Below are 18,508 nucleotides of genomic sequence, written 5' to 3' on the forward strand. Positions count from 1 at the left end.
GTCACCATCCGCGCCCCTCTCCTGACCCGGGCACCTCGCAGGCAGGGAGGTGGGCTCCAGGGCCAGCTCCCACCTGCCGTGCGGCACCCCTGAAGTAAGGGGGTCAGGGCAGGTGGGATTTTGGCCATCGATAGGGGGCCCAGATTCCTTAGCCTCCTGGGCCTTGTCCTCTATGAATATCGTCCTTACCCCCCCTTCCCTGGCACTCGGGGCCTAAGGACTCCAAAGAATCAGGGAGAGCCCGGGGGCAGCACCTGCCCGCCCCCATGCCACCCCCAGGGGCACAGGGATACTGTTGGGGCCGCCTTGCGGAGGATGACCAGGTACCCCAGGCCGGCGCCCTCAGGTCTCCTCGGCTGTGCTGGTCCCCCCCCATGCCATTTCTCAGGGGCCCCTCACCGTGGCTACCACGTCTGTGCTTTAGAGAGGTGTCCCAAGGGGCTGTGCATAGAGGGGGACCCACAGGTCGGGGAGAGCCTGGACAAGGGCCCGGAGCCCCTGGTCTGGACACTGCTCCAGGGCCCTCACAAACTACTGGTGACCAGCAGGACTCTGGCCGCATCACTAGGCCCCTGCAAATGCTTGCCCAGGACTTCCCAGGACCACAGGAAGCCAGACGTCGGACTCTTGGGGGCAAAGGGTGCCCTCGCCGTGGGGCATGCATCCCCTTCAAGCAGGCCCAGGCCCAACACCATTCCCCAAAGCCCCTCAGGCACAAGACCGTCACTGACACTAATTTACCCAGAATAAAACGAAACAAGAAAATCCCTGCTTGGACCCACCCCTGGCAAATGAGATCTGAGAGTCTGCTGCCCGGCCTCTGTGGGGTCCAAGAGAGCCCGCCTGAGGATGCCTCCAGGATCTCCCAGGGACGAGGGGCGTGTGCGGCTGGGGGGCCGAGGTCGTGGCCCTCAGACAGGGGGACACGCTGGGCTGCATGCTGAGCGGTCAGACGCGCGTCCGGGGCAGGAAGCCAATGTGTCACCATGCTCCAGATAAACTTTAATAAGATGTGGGCAGTGACCCCGCCCTCCATACAAGAACAGGCGTTTACCCGCTGTCCTTTCCAGCCCGGCCGCCCCCCGGCAGGTCTCAGCAGGGCTGAGCCACACCGGCCCCCCCGGGGGCAGTGGTCTTTCCCAAGGCCGTCTTGCAGTCGACAGAAAATGGGGGGACGATTTAGCAAATGACGTGACCCCACAGAAAGCAGGAGTCCCTTGGACGGCCAGGCACAGAGCCCCGGCGAGCGGCCCATAGACGCCGCGGGTGTCCTGCAGGTGCCTGGCCCCTTCCCGCTAGATCATGCCGGCCAGCCAGGGCGGGAGGAAGAGGCCCGCGGTGCCCAGCAGGCAGACGATGATGAACACCCAGAGGAAGATGCGGTCGATGACCATGGCCACGTACTTCCAATCCTCCTTCACCTGCAAACACAGACACACACGGTCACTCCCAGCCCGCCGCCCTCGGGCCTCCAGGCCACAAATACCTTCTAGAACCTGATGCTTCCTGAGGCAGGTTCTCTGTGTCCCCTCCTTGACACCAAGGTAACCACGGGAGGCTGGCAGGGAGCCCAAGCGCCAGGGAGGGGGAGACAGGGAGGGCCCTTGGAGATACGGGGGTCTAGGCTGCTTCATGGGGACATCTGTTCTCACTGGCAGAGCACCATGGACGCCATCCAGTGCACCCCCATTGTGCAGATGGGGACAGTGAGGCTCAGACGGGACGCCCACACCTTGGCTATTCAGGGCCAGGAGCATCCTGCTGGGGGCCCCACGGTGGTCGGCATCCAGAGAGTGACGGTTGAAGCCCAGCTGCCCTCTGCACCTACCCACCCTGCTCCAGGGACAGTGCTCACGGGTCAGCTGCCCTCCTGGGTCAGCAGGCTCTCTTAGCTCCGTCCCTGAAGCCCCTCAAGGTAGACACAGACCTGGGCACTGTGGGCTAGCTCCAAGTGGGGCGGAACTGCCCGGGAGAACAGGGCCCCTCGGCGGGGGTGAGGGAGAGGCCCTGGCTTGAGGAGGGGTCCGGCACGCCGCGGCCGGAGGGCGGGCGGTGGGCCACGTCCCCTGTGGTCATCCACCTGAAGAAAGGCGGTGGAACCGTCCATGTGCAGATGGGGACCCGCGGCACCGGGTGGCTGGGGGCGGCCATGGTCATGCATCCCAGATCCCAACCCAGGCCGGCCGCTCCGCAGTCCTGGCTCCCGATCCCAGTCCTCAGCCTCCCCCAGGGCAGAGGCTCCACAAGGCGGATGGAGGCCGTGGCCACAAGCACGTCCTGGGTGGGCAGCCCATCGGTGCCTGAGGGACGGGAAAGGAGGCGGCCCCCGCCTCAGGCCAGCCAGGCACTGAGGGCAGGACGGCGGAGGCAGGGGGCAGGCTCAGCCCTCCCATTTGGGGGTGTCATGGGTACGGAGGGCTCTCTGCTGCCATTTTCTGCTCTGATTTCTCAAGTAATCAGAGACACCCTGATGGTTTTAAACCAGACCGAAACTGGACAGCAAACAAGGTCACTTATAAATAAAAAGTCCCTCCAGGACCCTCTGTTCCAGGAAGGTTGAGAAACAGCCCATGGCCTCATCCTCCACTTTGTCTTTGATCCCCGCTGGGCGCGTCCCCCATCCTGAGGATGAAAGGCCTCGTGGACAAAGCTGCCCAGAGCACCCGAGGTCCATCCACGTCAAGGCAGCCTCACTCCCCAGAGCCTGGCGTCGCTCTGAAGCTGGAACCAGGTCACGGCGGCCCGTCGTGCTACGCAGACAAATGCCGGGCTGGGCCCCGGCCGGACAGGTGCGCACGGCCGCCGGAGCCCCTCAGGATTCTGCTCACACTTCTACAGGCGTTAGTCACTCCTCAGCGGCGCTCAGCCTGCACGTCGAGTCAGGAGGCGGCCTGCTATTTCAAGAGCTGGCAGCAGAATGGGGTCCCCAGAAGCAGGTTCTCCCAGGCAGAACATTCCGGAAACCTCCAGAATGGCTTCACAGCCTCTTGAGATTCCGCAGGGTGTCCACTCCCAGGGGTGTGCTGCGTGGGTCCAGGGCTCGCTCAGCCGTGGGGCAGGTGGTCCCCGTGTGTGTCCCACACACAATCAGGGGCCGTGACCCTGCGCTCCCTGGGCTGCCGTGCCCAGGCTGCCCCCAAGTGACGGCCCCGCGGACTGAGCAGGGTGGGCGGCCCCCTCACTTCTGCCCGTGCTCTGACCTGAGGGCTCCCCACCAGTCTGGACCCGTGTAGACACCCGCCCTCTCTCCCGGCTCTGTGGGGTCCTGAGTGTCAGCCAAGGCTGGGACCCCTGGCCCCCGGCGCGACCCCATGACCAGTGGACAAATATCAGCAGAAGGAAAGAGGAACGTTCCCTTCCTGGTGGGGGGTCAGCAGAGCTGGCCAGTCCCCGGCCCACTGCCCACCAGCTGGGGGCCTGGGCTCGTCTGGTCACCTCTCCTCCAGGACCTGGGAACAACAGGAGCGTCCTGTCTCCGTCCTCGGGGCTGACACTCAGCAGAGGGACTGGGGACACTGTCTGGGCTCCTCTGATCCCTGCTGGTGAGTGAGGAGCCCCCACAGGAGGACCAGCTCCCTGGGTCCCTGGGTCCCCAGGTCCCTGCGGCTGGGCCAGCGTTACTGCCCCTATACCCACAACTCCTTCTCCCCAGCTTGACACACAGGGTGCTGGCCAGAGAGGCAGGACTGTGCCCCAGACCCCCGTCCACCCCTCCCCATTAGGCCTCCTTTCAGCCCCTCTTGCTACCTGTCCACCCCCCGTCCCTCCCCAGAGACCCACTCCTGGCCCCTGAGGGGACATTCCCGGTGGCCAGCAACAGTGCCCAGACTTCCCGGGCAAGGCCGCCCTGCAGCCTGCGGGCTCCCCGTGTCCTGGACGACACAGAGGACACCCCCACAGTACACTCTCACTAGCCACCCCAGGGACCGCCTGCCAGAATCAGACGCTCGGGGAAGAGAGAGCAGGACAGGGTGAGGGCTGGGCTGCACGCACCCCAGAACTTAGTAGCCCGGGTCTGGGCCCGGGTTTGGGGACTTTTCACCGGCCACACCCTCCTCCAGAGAGGAAAGGGAAGCAGACAGAGCCTGTCTGGCCACAGGCAGAAACTCACCGAGAAGTCTGTGTCCTCGGCCTTCAGATGGTCTGCGATGTACTGGACACCTTCGATCGCCCGCGTCAGGGCTGGAGACAGGGGCAGGTGCGGGGGGGGCACTTTGGTGCCCCGGGGTTTGAACACGGCATTTGGGGACGGCTCCTTCTCGCACCTGCATCTACACGGAGAGGGCTGGTCTGGCGGCAGGGGCTCGGCGGAGCCGGCCTTCAGAAAGGCGGGGGGGCCGGCCACGGGGCCCCCAGCCGGGGAGGCGGCATCATCTTGGGGAACACAGTACTGGATGCTCCGAGACCGGCATCGAACACCGTCTTCCACGGCTTCGGCAGGGCTGGACATGTGCTGGACGCTCAGAGACCGGGCTTTGGTGAGCCCTGGGGCCCGGGTGCTGGCGGGTGGGTGGCGGGGGTCAGGCGAGGGGCAGGGGCTCCCGTTCTCAGCCTCTGAGGGCGGCAACGCAGGGACCTGGTCCGAGGGTGACTCGCAGGCTGGCTGGGGCTTGGCTGGCTCGTCCGGGGGGCTGCAGAAGGACGGGGAGCGCGATGGGCCCCGGCTCTGGGCTCCGCCCACGAAGCTGGGCTCCCCCTCAGGCTCGGGCCAGAAGCCGGGGGCGCTGGCCATCTTATGCACGGACTCGATGAGCCGCCTGCAGTTGCCCTTGACCACAGACGGCCGCTTCATGAAGAGCAAGCGGGGCACCACATCCAGGAAGACCCGGCGCACCCAGGCGGGCATGGTGTGTGTGCGCGGGGAGCGGTGGTGCACATTGAGCACGAAGACCGTGATGACGATGGACAGCGTGACGAAGATCATGGTGAAGAGCAGGTACTCGCCGATGAGCGGGATGACCAGGGAGGTGGAGGGGATGATCTCCGTGATGAGTAGCAGGAAGACGGTGAGCGAGAGCAACACAGAGATGCAGAGCGTGATCTTCTCGCCGCACTCAGACGGCAGGTAGAAGACCAGCACCGTGAGGCAGGAGATGAGCAGGCAGGGGATGATGAGGTTGATGGTGTAGAAGAGGGGCAGGCGCCGGATGACGAAGGCGTAGGTGATGTCCGGGTAGACCTCGGCACAGCACTCGTATTTGCGGGTGTTGTAGGTGCCCACAGCGTCCACGATGACCCACTCGCCGCTCTCCCACAGGTCCAGCTGGTCCACACGACTGTGCATGCTCACCAGGTCGATCTTGGCCTTGTCGTACGTCCAGGACCCGAACTTCATGGTGCAGTTCTGCTGGTCGAAGGGGAAGAAGGTGACGTCGATGCTGCAGGAGCTCTTGTAGATGGCGGGAGGTGTCCACTGGACCCGCCCGTCATGGAAGAGGTGGGCCTTGGTCAGGTGGGTGACTGCAAAGTCCCCGTCCGCGCTGTGCAGGAAGAGAGGGGCGTGAGACCCACCAGAACCGCAGCCTGGCTCTCACACGTCTGGCTTTACAGGTGAGCGAAGAAAGGGAGGGGACCCGGTCAGGGACCGGGCTAGGTGTAGGCTGGCGGCCCCGGGCACTTCCCTCATTTGCCTCAGCTTATCGCCCCTACCCTAGGGGGGACACGTGGCTTGGAGGACATCTAAGCGGCCCCGTCATGCCTGACACACAAGCTTGTTGGTGACAGTGGCGATCACTTGGCGGGTAGAGCAGGGACTGGGGTCCTACACCTGCTAGCACCCGGGTGAGGTGGCACCCGGTCCGTCTCTGTCCTGGAGCTGCCAACTGTCTGTGCTGGGAACGAGCGGGCAGCCTGGGGGCGGGGGTCATGTCCCTGCAAGGGCCCGAGGTCAGGGAGCTCCTGTCCGCGGTGTAAGGGCAAGTGGGGCCTGACTCTGGAGAACAGAGCCCCATGCTCTCCTGCCCCTGGGCCTACGGCAGAGGGGATGGAAGGTCTCAACTCCCACCCGTCTCCCATGCAGATTTGCATCCAGGGGGGTTGGGGGCCGAGCAGCCCCTCCTGGGACCCATCACTGCACACCTGGCCATCTGCGCCCTATGGACGAGGACACGGACATGAAAGTGGCTCTTGGGACAGAGCCGAGTCCCCTGCAGGTCACCCTGGGGGACGGGCCAAACTTGGGGTGGGGGCCTGCCTAGCCACTGTCTCCTGCCACAGGCCGAGCATGCAACACCACTGAGCACCCTTCTCTCCATTATCCCCACGACTTACAGGTGAGGACCCCCTTTCTTGCACAGGTGAGGACCCTGGGCTGCCTGAGCAGGAGGGGACAGGCCCACCCCTGGCCATCCGCCCTCCTGCCTTGTCCTCAGCCTCAGGGGTGTTGGCGCCTGTCCGTGGCCGGGTGGGTGGCAGACGGGGAACTGCTGTCCCTGGGCCTGGGCTTCGCAGACAGCAATGTCCGCCTCAGTGTCTCCACAAGGACGCGCACAGTTGGCGTGCCACCCTGGTGCCTTGTGGAGTGAGGAGCCAGGGACAGCTGCTAACAGGCCCCACCCCGAGCCCTCATCGGCTCCTGGACTCGGCCCTGCTCTGCCCCTCAGCTGGAAGCCCCTGGACACAGGTTAGGGTCCCCAGCAGGTGCAACCTGAGCTGCGTGCATACCGCTCTCCTGGCCTCAGTTTCCCCCCGGACTGGGCTGTCCACTCTGACCATGAACAGATGGAGGCAGGGGCTGGCCCCGTGGCTTGGCTCTGAAGCGCTGACGGGGAACCTCCCCACGGCCCCATGGACCCCCAGGACAGCACCCGTGGGCGCCATGCTGCCTTGACACTGCGGGGGGGCCACAGCACAACCTGCCAGCACAGGCTGTGGACGTGAGTCAGGTGCCCCACCAAGGGCTCAGAGCTCGGCCGTCCGTGCCCGCCCACACCCACCACGGCCTAAAAGCCCCCAGACATCGAGCTCAGACGCCCCGACGGTCTCAGTTGCTGCCAATCCGATCCTATGACCTCCAGGAACCCTTCTGGGCTGACGTCTAGGTCAGCGGTCGGTGGAGACCCACAGATGCATCCACAGGAAGAGCGACAGGGGCTTTGCATGCGGGACACACAGCCTGGACTCCAGCGTGGGACTGAGGCTCTCTCTGGGGCGGGATGAGGTGGACTGTCCTCCCTCAGCAAACTCGCTCCGAAACCCAAAGCCTTGTACCTCTGAGGCATAAAGCAAATGCACAAACATGGCTCAGCAAACATTCTGCAGGGAGATTAGAGGCTCCAGTCAGCGGCGTGAGCCCGGGGAGCCCTGATCCCCAGGAAGGGAATGTTCCAGAAGTTCACTGAAAGCAGCCCAGGACTAGGAATGTGCACCCAGGCCTCGGGGTCTTGGTACCCACAGACAAGATCCGAGTCTTCTCCTGGTGCACAGCCCGCAGACCCTCATGGCTGTGCACCCCTCCACCCCACGCCCCCAGCCTGGGGGCCTACTGTGTCCTTGCCCAGTGCAGACCTGGCTCAGATCCCGGAGACCCTCCCAGGAGGGCGTCCCCCTCAGGACGTGGGGTCTGGACCTGCGGGCAGACGTGGTTCCCGTGGTGCAGCATCTCACTTCCACCAGCCCGCTTCTCGAGGAGGTAGAGGATCTCAGAAGGCAGCCGGGTGGGGTCCAACTTCCTCCCCGTGCTGGCTTCGAGGCCCCCAGTTGTGAAGGGGCCGGTGCAGGGGAGAGGAAGCACCCGCCAGCAGGTTCCGGCCCCACGTCCCACCCCCGGCAGCATTGTGCCTCCAGGAAGCCACAGGGCTCCGGACGCTGGGACCCAACGGTCAGATCTTGAGCACGCTCTGGCCTCGCTGCGTGGAGCTGCAGCCCCAGCAGAGCAGAGGAGGCTTCCTGGCCCGTCCAGGTTCCTGCCCAGGCCCCGCGAACCCCCATCCGTGTGGTGTTGCGTGAAAGAGGCCTTGCGAGACCCTCCTCCCCAAAGGGCCACCACAGAGAAGCCCCCAAGTGGACAGCAGAGCCTCCCATGCAGGGGGTTTCCCAAAGCCGTCTGAAAAGGTGCCCCCCACCTTTCCCCTCGCCCAGTAGCCCCGGCTGGTCACCTGGCTGCACTCAAGTGCACACGGGCCTGGCTGGCGTCAGCCACCCCGCGGCCCCGTCCAGAAAGAGCCTCTATGCCGACCACAGCCCCACAGACAGGCTGGGGGCCCACCCCTCCCCCGGGGCCTGGAAGAGGAGAGAGGAGGGAATTTGAAGTGGCAGCCCCATCTCCCGGCCGCAGTCCTGGGGGTCTGCACAGGCCCCAGAGCTGCTCCCGCCTGGGGAGGGCGGAGCTGTCCCCACAGCACGATGCTCCCCTGGGTCCCAGGACGCGGACACCATGTTCTCTGAGTCAAACGGCCCCTGAGACCCGGGGCGGGGGCCTTGGGGAGCTGAGTGCAGACCCCAGGAAGGCCGGGGAGGCCGGAGAACCCCGGGCTGGTGGTTCAGCGGGGCTGGCTGTGGAGAGCAGGGAGCCTGGCCTGCGGGAAGAGCAGCACTACCACCTTCCCGCCCACGGAGCCGATCCCCTAATGCGTCCCGAAAACCATCAAGCTCTTCCCACTGCCATTAGCGGAATCAATTAAGTTGGAAGAAGAGCCCAATCGTTCTTAATCAAATAACAACATTTTATAGGTCAGGCCCAGTGCCCGGGGCCCTGGAAGGAGCTTTGTACCAGAGCCCATTGGGGGGCAGGGGTCCGCAGGGAGCTCAGTGCTTCCATTTGCTTTGTCTGTGGCTCCGTGGGAGCTGCGGCTCGGGCCTGAGCCTGAGACGGCATCAGCCGCCCAGCTATGACCCAGCAGTGACCTGGGGACGCAAGCGGACGTCAGGCTGCCCCGGGCTCAGGAGCCCCAGCAAGGGTCTGTCAAAGGACAGTTTGGATCCCACTCTCTGCCTCGGCCATGCCTGGCAAACACCTCTGTGTTTCCGGCACAGAATGATGGTGTACGTGAGCAGATTCAGCGAGGCGTCCTGTCCCACAGGCTGCTTGCTCAGGGCTGGGGAGGGGCCGAGCACCCAGGTGAAGAGGCACCCAAAGGCCAGGAGCAGCGGGCAGAAATGGGGCTGGAGTGGGGCGGGAGTCTGGGGGCTTCTTGCATGGAAGGACCACCGCCCGGCCAGGGGTGATCCGGAAAATACGGGCCCCCTTGCCCCCGCGGGGAGAGGAACTGATGCCTGAGCGGAGCTAGCTGGACCCACGCTACACCCAGGACCCCTGTCCCCTGCTTTGCTCACCGGCAGCCCGCCCCCCAGACCCTCCACCTCCTCCTTGGCACCTTCCACTTCCTCCCAGAGGCTTCAGCACAGGCTGCCGGGGGCGGGCACACACAGGTCAGTACCTCTTGCTCATGCCTGGATCCCCTGGGTCACTCACACCTGGAGACAGGTGCCTGCCGCCCCCGCCCGCTGACTTCCCCAGGGCTCACTTATTGTAGAGGACGATGTCCGGCCGCCAGATGAGCTCAGAGGGAATGCGGATGGAGGTGACGTTCTCATAGTCAGCGGGGTCCCAGCGCAGCTTATAGTCATGCCACTCCTGGGCCAGGGCGGGAGGAGGAAAGCACAGCCGGTGAGGGGGGCGAGGAGGGGGAAGGGGGGGAGGGGGTGGGGGGAGGAACGAGGGCTGGAGGGGCCCCCACTCACTCACCTGCTTCACCCACACATTGGTTGTCATCATCTGGTTCTTCTCATCCTAGGACACAAAGGACAATGGCGGCTGTGACTCTCTGGGGGACAGACGTGTGTGTGTGTCTGTGTGTGTGTGTGTCCCTCGCTCTCTCTCTTGACCCTGAGTTTCCTCACCCACAAAGACAGGCCTGAGATGAACATGGGGAGCAGGTGACCCCAGAAAGGAATGAGTACCTCAGCCCTGGAGGCAACCAAGTCCAGGACGGTCAACCCGAGGGGACTTAGAGAGGTGGGGACGAGGCCCCTGAACTTCTCCAGAAGGAGAGTGGGGACAAGGATTGTCTGACGTGGCGGGTGGCCAGTGCCCGGCCCGCCCCCAGCTACGTCAGATGTGTGGGACGTGCGGAGGGCTCCCAAGCTGCTGGAGGAGAGCCTCCGCGCAGGCCCCCCGCCAGCTTGCATCGGCCCTCCCGGCTGGTCATGGCAGCCCATCTGCAGCTCCTAGGTGGGCAACCCCGGTATGCACAGGTCCCACTTGGTCACCAAGCTGGCCCCTGGACAGACTGCCCCTTTAGGAACAGGGTCCCAGGACCCTAAGGTGGATAGGTAAGGGGCTGGAGCAGGGGAGGTAGAATCGGGAGACCCAGCTGGTTCCGTCTCAAGGTCACTGTGTGGGTCACACCCCTCCACCGGCAGCTTCCCCCCCCCCCCCCCCCCGCCACAAGCTGACATAGCCTGGGGTCCTGGGAGGGGAGCGAGGTGGGCATGTGGGGAGATCCATGGCCCCCACAGTTGGATGAACTCCAGTGCCCTCTCTGCCACCAGAGCGGGCTGCCTCCTAGTGCGGGAAACTCAGGCCCTTCCAAACCCAGCAGGCCTGGGACCTCCTCGTGTGCACGAACCGAGCTCCCGGAGGCCCCCTGCTCAACACGCTGCAGCCCGTAATCCCAGGCTCCTGAGTGAACCCACTATGTAGTTCCCCCCCAGCAGATGCCTCAGCCCTTCCAGAGCCACTTGGAGGCTGGACCCCCAGCACCCTCCCAGCAGCCTTCTCGGGTCCTAACCAGGAAGGTAAACACACCCAAACCTGTCTGGGCCTTGCTGGGACACACATTCCAGTCCTGTGGATGGGGCGGGGGGGGGGGGGGGGGGGGGCTCTCCGAGGTGAGGTCTGCCAGGGCAGCCCAAGGCCAGCCCCTCCCCCACTCACTGCTACAGCGCACAGAAGCTCCTCCTGCCACTTGCAGCTTGGGCACCTCCCCCACCCCCACCCCCACCCACAGAGGCATTTTCTGCTCTTTGCTCCCGAAGTAGATGGCCCTGACCTACTGCTGAAAATCTGGCATTTGGGTTTTCCTATGTGGCTGTCCTCTGGGCTCCACCACGATGGCACATTTGCGGGGTCCTGCAGGGTCGACACAAAGAGCCTACGTGCAGTGCCGATGGTGGCCGCCCCACCCCTCCAGGCTCGTGGCCACCGCCAGGCCGGCCTCCCCTCAGATGGGGGTGCTCCCTCAGCACGAGCCTCTGCGGCTGTGTGTGATGAGCCGAGGCTCAGAGCTCCCCGCTCCCCACCCTTGGCACCTACCACGTCAATGAGCTGTGCGATGGACAGCCCAAAGTGGACAAGAACCACGTCCGAGATGTTGGCCACGGGCCGGGACCACTTGTTGTAGCCAGAGAAGAGTTTCTTCAGCAGCCGTTCCTCCGCATGGGCCCGGGTCTCCACGTGGCTGCTTACTATGGGGACAGGAAAGTGGTGCAGCTCGGCGGCAGAGGATGGCAGTCATCCAGGCTGCCCCTCGGACCTCCCACCAGGCCCTGGCTTCCTCCAGCTCCATCCACCTCAGGACATTTGCACATCCTGCCCCACTCCTGGCCTCAGTTTCTCTCCTACCCTCTGGGTAAAAGTGTAACTTCCTCAGGGAAGCCTCCCCAGACCCCTCAGGTGCCCTGCACGGCACCCCAAACAAAGACAACAGTAAGTGCTGACTGGGAAGGAGGGGCTGGATCTTCAGCTAAAACCCGGCCTCAAAGCACAAGGTGAAGGTAACCACAGGACTCCAGGACAGGCCCAAAATGGGGGGACGGACAGCCTGCTTCTTGTGGCTGCCAGTGGCCCTGAGTTCTCACCAGACACTGCCGACTCCAGCACCCTGGGTTCCTGGACAGATGGCCTTCTGTGAGTCAAGGGTGACCCCCCCACATGCACACTCTGCTTCTTGAGGAGGGGCCACTCTGATCCAGCCCAGCCCCACTGACCAGTCTGTTGTCAGAGGGTTTCTCTGTCTCTCCTGGGCACCTGCACTGGGGTCACTGCATCATATGGGGATTTGCAGAGGGGAACAGGGTACCAGCTGCCTGCACTCAGCTCGGTCCTGCTCACCTGTATGTCGGAGACCAGATGTTAAGAGGGGATTCACAAGCACCCTAGGGTCAGTGTTAGACCCCCGGGGACCCTTTACTCTGAGTCCAGAGGCCCCCCTCCCCCAGCCTTATTCTTCCTCGTCCCTTGCACCAGGAAGGTACAGCCCACTCCTCACTGGGGAGGCCGAGGGGCTGAAATTCCCTCCACCAAACCATGAATAGCAAGGTCTGCCCGGGGCTGGGGCGGGGGGCACAGGGGGCAAGGACTTCCCCAGTCCCAGTGAGCTTAGGGGAGCAGAAAAGGTGTGGATGGGGCGTGGCAAGGGCGGAAGCCACCCCTCTGCTCCCCCAAACCAGGAGCAGGCATGGGGGGTGTCTGCAGGGAAATTTGGCCGGAGGGATGAAGACGGAGAGACTGGCCCCGCCTCTCTCTACCCAAGTTGGAGCTTCTAGGTCCAGCTCCCCAAACAGCAGCCCCCCACCCCCACCCAAGCCCCTCTCCGGCATTCGCGGGAGAGTTAACTCCTTCCTTGCCCCGCTCAGTCCGCACCGCAGCACAGCCTTTGCGTCTGGGGGTGGGGGAGCCTGGGCGGCCGCCCCGCTGCGCACACCCGCGGCCAGGAGCCTCCCCTCCTCTGGCTCTGGAGGGAGGTCCAAGGCCGCCCTGAGCTGGACGAAGGGGGGCCGTCTGGCGCCCCGAAACTTACCGGGTAGGAAGCCGGCCCCCAGCAGCATCAGCAGCGGCGGGAGCAGCGGCGGCGGCGGCGCCCCGGGGCCCCCCAGCTCCATGGCGCACCGAGCGGGCTCTAGACGCGGGCGGCTCCCGGCTCCGCCGCGCCCCCGCTCCCAGGCCCGCGCGCGGCCAACTTCATGCCCCCGCGCCGCGCCGGCCGCTCCGTCCACTGGGCCTGGTTCCGCCCCTCCTCCCGCGGGGCGCGGCGGCGGCGACCCGGCCGGGAGGGGAGCTCGGGGCTGTGGGCTCCGCGGCGCGGCCCCGCCCGGACCTGCCCGCCTCCAGCCGGCGAGGAGGAGACGGAGGAGGGAGAGGGGGAGGGGGGAGGAGAGGAGGGGGAAAGCGGGAGAGGACGTGAGGGGAGGAGGGTGGGGGGGCGGGGGGGCAGACCGCAGCTGAGAGGGGGCGCAGAGGCTGCGCTCGGCTGACGCCTGGGTAAAGTTTCCCTCGTCCTCCCGGGGGCTGGGGACGTGCCCGAGCCAGGGGTGGGGGCCCGTAGTCACTGCGTGCGACTGGGGGATCCTGGCGCCGGGCTGGTTTCCGGACCACGACACACTGACCTCCACCCCCGTCCCCAGTCCTGGCGCCCCACCGCCTGCCTGGATGGGGGCCGCGCACCTAGGGGCCCCCGGCGGCCCGCACGCGCCTGGTTAACTCCATCACCCCCGCCCCGCTCCGCAGTTCAGAAATCACTAGCCCCTCGTCTTCCTCCCCAGAGAGGCGTTCAGGAGAGACCACCCCCTATCAGCCTGTCCCCCGCGGACCGGAAAGCGTCCAGTAGAGGAGCCCAGGCGCCGCGGCCGGCCCTCCTGGGGGAGAACCCTAAAGCCCCCGCCCCAGCGCAGCCGCTCTGATGCCTCTAGCTCCCGCCTGGAGCACGCTCTGTGGACAGTGGCTGTGGGGCGGCGGCTGAGGGTCTCCCCCGGGGGGCTGGAGAACAGCCCAGCAGCCCCGGCGGACTGGTCTGGAACAATGTCCCCCACAACTGAGGTGCCTGGCGCGACCGTGCTCAGTGCCCTGGCAGGGCCTCTGCCCCAGGTGGGTCAAGGTGGCTGCCGACCCTGCAGCAGGTGCTCTGAGGAGGGTTGGGAGTGGCCGCTTTGTGCTGGCAACCCCAGTCTGCAGTGAGGAGAGGGCGTGCTTGGCTCAGAAACACACCCACGGCCATCCCTGCGCGCTGGGCTTCCAGAACCCCACACGGAGACTTCGGGTCAGGGATGGGAGCGGAGAAGAGCCTGCAGACTTCACTGAGCTCCCTGGCTTAGAGCCCACCCTTGAAGGGGCAGAATGTCTGTCAGGAGCCCCCTGCCTCTTTCCCCACTCGCACAGACCCTGGGGATGCTCCTGGGTGACAGGCATCAGTCCCAAGGGCCCCGACCCCTCCCCATCTCTCTCAACCCATACCCCCTCCCTATCTCCCCAGAGGCCCTCCAAGCTGGTCTCCTTTCCCCCATCTCTCCTGCCCCTGCCCCCATCTCCTTAGAGCCCCCTCCAGCTGGTCTCCCCTCCCCCACCTTTCCTGCCCCTTCTCCCCAGACCACCCGCACTCTGGCTCCAGGTTGAGCTCTTCCGCACCTCACACACCTGCTTTGAGACCTCCAGGGGCTTTTCTCACAGGAGCCCTCTGTCTGCTCTCCTACACGTGCCTACAAACAGAGATTTCAAAATGCTCAGCCCTGAGCAGTGGCCAGTCTCAGCAGCGATGAGCTGTCATCCACAACACCCCTATCAGGTGGGCTCTTCTTATCCCTGCATCTGGATGAGGAGGTGGATGCACAGAGAGGTTAGGCCAAATGCCCAAGGTCACACAGCTGGTAGAGGGGTTCCAACCCAGCCCCACTGGCTTCAAGACCTTCAGTCCTTGAGCAGAGTGTGTGCCTCCTGGTAGCACCACATGGTCTGTCATTTCCTGGAGCAGAGGGAAGCCTGCCCTGGAAATCTGGACTGCCCAGCCCAGCACAGGGCTCTCCTTCGGCCACGCCCACAGACCCAGAGCCCGGTCTGGTTTGGTTGGTGTCCTATAACTGCAGGCAGGACCCCCACCCCTCCCCCGTCCTTTTCACAGCCACCAGCCTCCCCTCCCCCCAGCAGTGCCAGATCCTGGATTCCTCTGGTATTAGCCCTTCCACAAGCCAGCTCTGCGCTAAGCACTAAAAGGCCCACCAACCTGATCAGAGAGTTGGATTGACCAAGGAGCCAGGGAACAGGCCTGGCCTACCCCTGGCTGGATACAAAGGAGGGAGGAAGGTACCTCGGCTGACCCCACGCCTCACCTGGACACAGGCCACAGGAGGCTTAGAACCTGCCGGAGCCTCCCCTCTCAGAGAGGGGACCGGGGAGGGTGACGAGTGCCAGCGGATTGGAGAAGCCGCCTGTAGTCCCCTGTTTTTACCTCCGGTCTTGAGAAATCCCCTGTTCGGTGCTGTCCCAGAACAAATAGAACAGCGCCTTGCTTGACAATCTTGAGCCAATTCCATACTCCTTTATTAGTGACAGAGGCCAGCCATGCTCTGGGTCCTTCTGGAAGCCTCTTCCAGCTATCTCAGCATCCCTATGAAGCAGAGGTCATCGTTACACTCATTTGGCCATCTAGGAAGGTGAGCCATAAACAGATTTGTCACTAGCTGGTGAAATGTCCTTTGCCTCATCCCATCACCCCTTGGCAAACACAACAGCTTTGGGGTTGAGAAGGATCCTTCATGCCTCTGCATTTAGGTTCATTCCTTGGGCTTTGGTAAAGTTGGGTGCTCCTACGATTGTCAGGCTGGGGTCAGATGAGAAGGGGGTGCATGGGGGGCTGGGCCAATCCGTGAAGGCTTCCTGGAAGGAGGAGCACACAAGAACATAGGCCCAAAGACTCATGAGGAGGGTCCAGCCAGGCCCCCAGCCCCCGGCAAGGGCTTGGATCCAGCCTGGTGTCCTGGCCTGCAGCAGGTCCTGGAACGGCTGTGGCAGGGGGGGGGGGGGGGGTGACGCACCTGTGCAGGGAAAGAGACTCTTGGCTCTCGGCAGAAGCCTGCAGCAGTTCATAGGCTAAGTCAGCTCTACCTTCTGTTTCCCTTCACTTTGGCCAGCTCGAGTGGCCAAGATGGTGGCCCTTGATGGCCATTCTCATGGGCAAATTCAACCAGGGAGCCCAGCGGAGGCCAGCAGGCCTGTTTCTCCCGGTGCCTAGGGCCAGGCTCTGGCGGACATAGCCCTGTGGCTGGCGTGTGCACGCTCATACACATCTGTCCAACCTCATTTGGCTTTCCCTGCAGATTTGCTAACGCAGCAAGATTAATCGGGTCTAACTCATTAATTTGCAAGGCCCTCCCTCCCCACCTGCACCCGGCTGGAAAGCACTCTTGCGGGAGCCTAGAAATCATCATCGTAGCTGCTGCTGAATTAGACTCTTACTCCAGGCCTCCAGGCCCCTCCTTCCGCTGCTCCTCAGACTGCTGTCTCAGTGGAAAGGAAAAGCCCCAATTCACAAACAAATGAGACCAGCTCTGGAAGAGGGGTGCCCCCATGGCCCCGAGTCCCACAGCCTTTGTGGCAGGAGCGCTGTGTCTTCTGAGGGTGATCCCTGGTGGGGGCCAAGGGGAGGAAGGAACAGGCTCTTCGAAGACCCCTCCCCAGACGCACCCCCAGCCAGTGTCACGCCAACAATAAAGATTGCTGCTGGCAAAAGTGGAAGGTCATCTCTGCAGGAGCAGCCTGTCTCCCTCCCTCCCGTGGCCCTCTCCACCCTCCACCCTGTCCCAAGGACATTTCCATGGTAACCAGTTGATGGCATAAACAGGGATTTGAATTAAAGGTGGGAGATTCAGCTGGGTCTCCAGTCCCATCAGCACTGAGAAAGAGGCAGCAAGGACCTGCAGTGGGGGCCAGGAGGGGCCCATCAGTACCAGGACCCAGTGGGGCTCCAGGGGCCCCCGTGAGGAGGGGGCAGCACTGGCGAGCTCAGTCTAGATGTGGGGGTCCTGCATGTACTCCCACGACCCTAGGGGACCTCCAAATTTCACTAGCCACACCCTGACCTGCCCACCCCTGTCTCACCCAGGCGACACTGCACATGATGTCCCTCCATTCTTTCTAGAATCAACTACACCAGGCCCTTCAAAACCCAAATACCCCTGAGGAAGGGGGCACATGAAAAGTGTGGTCAGTACTCCACTGGAAAGGAAAATTTCAGGGTGCTCCCCCGCACTCTACCCCAAAGCCAGACTTTGTTTCTCTCCCTAGGACTTCTCACCACCAGAAAGCTTATTGTACCTTGTACATGGGTCTCACCCCACCCTGCACCTCTGCCAGCCAACAAAGTAAGTTCAGAGGGGGGGCTGTAGGTCTTGTATACAGTGTCTGGCTTTTAGTAGGAGCTGGGTAAACATGTTGAATGCATGGATGAGTGAATGAATGGGTGGATGGATAGATGGGTGGATGGTAAATGGATGGAGGGTGGATGGATGCGATGGATCGTGGATGGATGGGTGGTGGATGGATGGATGGGTGGTGGATGGATGGATGAATGGTGGATGGATGGATGGATGGATGGTGGATGGTTGGTGGATGGATGGATGGATGGATGGATGGATGGTGGATGGATGGATGGTGGATGGGTGGATGGATGGTGGATGGATGGATGGGTGGTGGTGGATAGGTGAATGGTGGATGGGCTCATGGATACCTGTCAAAGGGCAGAAGGGAAGCCAGGCCCAGAGTGGGGCCCTGTTGCACCACCCATCAACCACACTCTAGCCTGGACCCTGTACACTCAGGCTGAGAGGATCCAGGTGTTTGGGGTTGGTCCTGGGCTTCTGGGCATGTGATACCTGGGAGGGAGAAATGATCAGACAGGAGCAAGGACATTGGGAACTGGGGAGGGTTCAGAGCCACCCCTTTCACCTCATTGATTTTTCTGTCATCTATCAGGAGTGTATCAGGAGTGAATCAGGATTTAGTAGCTCTCACTTCGTGGGGCCTGGAAAGGCCACCCTGCCCTCCCTCAGGTCGGGGGTTATGCCTGCCCCCTGGCTGCCCCTGAAGCACTCCTCTCAGTCAGTCCTGACCGTGAGACCCTCCCCTGATGCACAGTGGACCCTGCCCCACCAGAGCCCTGGGCTGGCCCAGGCTGCCTTTTCCCTGGGGCTACTAGAAGGAACCTGGTCTGGCCTTGGGATTGAATCCCCCCAGCAGGAGCCCTGGTCCAGCACACACTACCAGTGGGGCCTTGAAGGAATGCTGTGTCCAACCCCCAGGCCATGCTGACCGCTACATGGAGACAAGAATCCTCCTGGGCCAGAGGGTTCCATGGGCCTGCCTCCCGGCTGGGCTCTGCTGCCCAGCTCCCTGCTCTCAGAACCACGGACAGCTCTGCCCCTCACCTGCTCCGGCCTCTCGCAGGACGGCTTCCCTGGGGCCCTCATCTCCAAAGGGGCAATGCCCTCCTCTGTCCCCAACTGCAGATGTTTCCAACCAGACCCCTTATAGAGACACCGTTGCAGGTCCCCTGACGGCCACACAAATGCTGATGGGCAGGACAGAGGGGAGAAGGTGGCTGGGAGGCCCTAATTTCTTCTAAGCATCGCAGTTTAAAGACCCCCAAATGTTTTCCTCAGAGGAGAGTAGTGGGCAGTAGCAGAGGAAGGAAGACTGGCCCCTCCGCGAGACACAGACGCTCACCCCGGCTCTGGATCTGAGTCGTGGACAAGCCATGCTGCTCCAGGACTGGGGCCTGCTGCTCTAGCTGGTTCCCTGGGC

At 63.6% G+C, this 18,508-nt stretch overlaps 1 protein-coding gene across 3 annotated transcripts; it reads right to left on the reverse strand.

The window, feature by feature from the left end:
• Positions 1 to 985: 985 nt before the first annotated feature.
• Positions 986 to 13,077, reverse strand: CHRNA4 (cholinergic receptor nicotinic alpha 4 subunit). Of its 3 annotated transcripts, XM_035025678.1 has the most exons (6): positions 12,741 to 13,077; positions 11,255 to 11,406; positions 9,686 to 9,730; positions 9,465 to 9,574; positions 4,112 to 5,480; positions 986 to 1,421 (listed from the first exon to the last, which is right to left on the reverse strand). In XM_035025678.1, the coding sequence occupies exons 1-6, from the start codon at positions 12,820 to 12,822 to the stop codon at positions 1,296 to 1,298; spliced, it is 1,884 nt and encodes a 627-aa protein (XP_034881569.1). In that variant the 5' UTR covers positions 12,823 to 13,077; the 3' UTR covers positions 986 to 1,295. The 3 variants fall into 3 exon arrangements, with proteins under 3 accessions (XP_034881569.1, XP_034881570.1, XP_034881571.1); XM_035025679.1 differs by lacking the exon at positions 12,741 to 13,077 and having other exon boundaries at positions 1,296 to 1,421; positions 11,300 to 11,368; XM_035025680.1 differs by lacking the exons at positions 9,686 to 9,730; positions 12,741 to 13,077 and having other exon boundaries at positions 1,296 to 1,421; positions 9,465 to 9,571; positions 11,331 to 11,342.
• Between the last annotated feature and the right edge of the window lie 5,431 nt (positions 13,078 to 18,508).

This window comes from Mirounga leonina, unplaced genomic scaffold, assembly GCF_011800145.1.
Source record: "Mirounga leonina isolate KUSES-001 unplaced genomic scaffold, KU_Mleo_1.0 Mir_195, whole genome shotgun sequence".
In the NCBI taxonomy this organism is placed as follows: domain Eukaryota; kingdom Metazoa; phylum Chordata; class Mammalia; order Carnivora; family Phocidae; genus Mirounga; species Mirounga leonina.

Excerpts from the sequence above, each read along its gene's own strand:
- CHRNA4 (XM_035025678.1), bottom strand. The coding sequence starts at position 12,822 with ATGGAGCTGGGGGGCCCCGGGGCGCCGCCGCCGCCGCTGCTCCCGCCG. Across the intron at positions 9,575-9,685 it reads CCAATGTGTGGGTGAAGCAG|GAGTGGCATGACTATAAGCT; the intron begins GTGAGTGAGTGG and ends GCCCTGGCCCAG. Across the intron at positions 5,481-9,464 it reads GACATCGTCCTCTACAATAA|CGCGGACGGGGACTTTGCAG; the intron begins GTGAGCCCTGGG and ends CTTCCTGCACAG.